This window comes from Limulus polyphemus, unplaced genomic scaffold (genome assembly GCF_000517525.1).
Source record: "Limulus polyphemus unplaced genomic scaffold, Limulus_polyphemus-2.1.2 Scaffold840, whole genome shotgun sequence".
NCBI classification, from domain to species: Eukaryota; Metazoa; Arthropoda; class Merostomata; order Xiphosura; family Limulidae; genus Limulus; species Limulus polyphemus.
The window spans coordinates 386,428-389,735 of NW_013666450.1; the positions used below are offsets into that span (position 1 = coordinate 386,428).

The 3,308-nt window shown below is 34.3% G+C and overlaps 1 protein-coding gene across 1 annotated transcript in view; it reads right to left on the bottom strand.

Moving 5' to 3' along the window:
* Positions 1–3,308, bottom strand: part of LOC106460812 (sodium- and chloride-dependent glycine transporter 2-like) — a 34,602-nt gene that overhangs the window by 14,546 nt on the left and 16,748 nt on the right. Inside the window, exon 9 of the mRNA XM_013920553.2 lies at positions 2,634–2,762. Within this exon, the coding sequence (XP_013776007.2) occupies positions 2,634–2,762 (129 nt within the window). The remainder of the gene's footprint in view (positions 1–2,633; positions 2,763–3,308) is intronic.

Consider the following 3,308-nt stretch of genomic DNA (forward strand, 5'->3'; position numbering starts at 1 on the left):
GGGTACATTGGAATATTTCTCTAACACTCTTCAATCCAGTTTTTAATATCCAGTTGAGTTTTTCTTTTCAAGAAAGTAGAAAAGCTAAGACTTTTTCTTAACAGCTAGAATTGTTCAAGAGCTAATTTTGAACAATGGGGAAGGTTAAGGTTTTCAGATAAATTATGATTGTTTCTTCTTTAGTCTATCATATATTACATGTGGTATCACGGGTTTCCTTCTTGGACATGACTGGTGGTGTCCGTCATGGTGTCTTAACACCTCAGTCATTACACCCGTCCATTACTCCGTCATTGTGCCGAATAGTCTACTGTTGAATGTTCTTGTTACTGCTACTGATTTGGCTCCATCGTGTAAGGGGACCAAACAATTGCTTTCTTTGGTCTTTCATGTCCTGCAGTATTGGATTAATTCCAACTGTTTTAAAGGCATTCTCATTTTCAACTCTGCCACTTTTTGTTCTGTTCACGTTAATATTGCTGGCTGTACTATCAGTGCAGTCATTTAGTACAAGAAGCTGTTAGCTTTCCAGTAGTGTATATCTATCTCTGTCAATGTTTCCATCTTGAGTAAGGTGCTACCGAGTTACTTACATCCTGTGGATTGTTTAAAGTCATTGTTGAAAATTATTTTCCTCGGGATTGTCAGCGTTTGTCATGACCTCTTGTAAATCGTTTGTTCGAAACTTTATAGCCTGTTCGTTAAGATATATAAAAAAGGCACGATCTTCAGGTGTAAACAGACTCTCCAAAGAATAACCAAACAATCTTTGTTCTTGATACTTCAGTCATATATGTTCACACAGCAATTTATTTTACAGAGTAGGTACTAACCTTTTACATTTGTTATTTGGCGAGGGCAATGTATTTTACAGAGTAGGTACTAACCTGTTACATTTGTTATTTGGCGAGGGTTATCACTAACCTTTTACATTTAGTATTTGGTGTGGGTAATTTACAGGAAAGAAATTTCGTAATAATTTCTTTATTTTTGCGTATATTGAAAAACACTTCATCTAATTCAAGTCTCCTACCTCTTAATTAAGCCTTTTGTAAGTTTTTAAAAGTTTGCTTGGTAAAAAGTCCCAAAACGAATTAATAAGTTTAATCCTAACGAATCTGTCATTTCCTCATAGTAACAAAATTTATAGAACAAGAGAAATTACAATTATCGCGCACAACCTAAATCACTCGCTGTAAAATCTAAATTGTTTGTAAAAAGAGGTATCTCGTATAGTTAAACGTTGAAAAAGTTTGAAGAGCTAAATACGTGATAAAAATATATAAAAGCACACCACAATACAGCGCTTAGCCACGTTGATATGACACTATATTGTATAATACACGCTTATATACACCTACCACTGACTTTATGATACAATCGTGACCTTATAATAAATATAAACCTATCCCTACTGGACTAACTTACTTCTGAGTCACATCTTTAATTTTGTAAATAATGTAAGTGATAACAAAGAGTTATAGCTTTGTAACTTTCAGAAAGAATTTTAAGATTACGATTTATCTGTTGATCGTGAACGATAATAACTATGAACATACGAGAAAGACGTTATTAATGATAAATGTAAGGGTACTTTGAGTTTATATAATCCATATTTATATATTACAAAAGAACCATATAATACTTTGTAACCAATACGTGAGAGTCTGTTGTTGAAATATATAGTAGAAACATGTAAAAATCTGTTACATTAAATACCTAATAAAAAATGTAATAAATCAAAATATATATTTTATTTCTATATATTGTCAACAGATGGCAGGAGCGAAGGGATATTCATATTCGATGATATAACTGACAAATAACGATTTATAAGTTTGTTTGTTATGGATTTCGCGCAAAGCTACATGAGGGCTATCTGCGCTAGCAGTCCCTGATGTAGCAGTGTAAGACTAGGGGAAAGGCAGTTAGTCATCACCACCCACCGCCAACTCTTGGGCTACTCTTTTACCAACGAATAGTGGGATTGACCATCACTTATAACGCCCCCCACGGCTGAAAGGGCGAGCATGTTTGGCGTGACGGGGATTCGAACCCGCGACCCACAGATTGCGAGTCGAGCGCCCTAACGATTTATAAGTATAATAAAGTTGTTTTAATGAAGGGAACATATGACATGTTTTGACAGGAGATTGGTCTGTCTTCTTCTTTCTGTCGAAACATGTAGCATGTTAGCATGTTCACCCATGCCAAATATACCAATCAATCATCCAATCATCGTTTGCCAATTTACTGTTATATAAGCACAATGTGCTTCCATATACAAGTTGTTATTTTTTATGTAATTTAGCGCAAAGCTACACAATGGTTTATTTGCGATCTGTCCACCCCGTATAATCAAACCCCAGATTTTGACGTTGTAAGTCATTAAATTTACCACAGACACATCGAAGGGCAGGCGATATAACTAATAACTCTTCAAATACCCAGAAATAACTATTTTCTTGTAAAACTGTTTTTATGAATCAACAGAAATTTCTGTAGTCATGCTAAAAAATAACACAATAATACAATGTAAACTGCAAACAAGCATAACACTAGTAGTTGAAATTAAGTAGCATTATCGAATGCTTGTATAAACAGTTTCAATAATTCATTCCCAAAGTACTTACCCTTGTGGTAAAGATTATACCTCCCAGAAATCCAAAAATGGATACACCTAACACCACAAATGTCTTCTTTTCTCTGAGAAACGGGAAGCTGTCGAGGATGGCAGTTGTTACAGTCTCTAGGAGAGCAAACTAAAAATACCCATAAGAGTATTAGTAGTCATCAACAAAACAGTACAAAACAATTAAAATGCATATTTGAAAAGCATGAAAAACAGTGTTAAGCATGAAATTATGCCTTGAAATTTCACTGCCATTTTTCTTAGGTAAAGCAAAAATTAACAAATTGTTTAACTAATCAACGTATTAATTTTTCGCTTGTATATGTCACAATAAATTGTAATGGACAAACGTCTCAAAAGTACACAACTTTGGTATTAAAACAAAGGAAACAAAATGTGCGACAGGAAGTAAACTTGTTCGAATTCTAAAGAATTTACAATCAGAGTGGAAAGCTATTTTAATACAGTGAGGTTTGTTTCCTTATATACACCTGGAAAAAAGTTAAGCACCCCCACATATTTTTCAGGATTGCTTATTGAAAATAAGGTTTAATTTTCATGATGTTGAGCAATGTTCATAATTTCAAACATAATTAAAAGGATGTGAGCGTTCAGGTGTGACATTTAAATCAGGCGCGTTTTTTCCCCACGTGCAACCTGCTCCCTTCTTCACGTC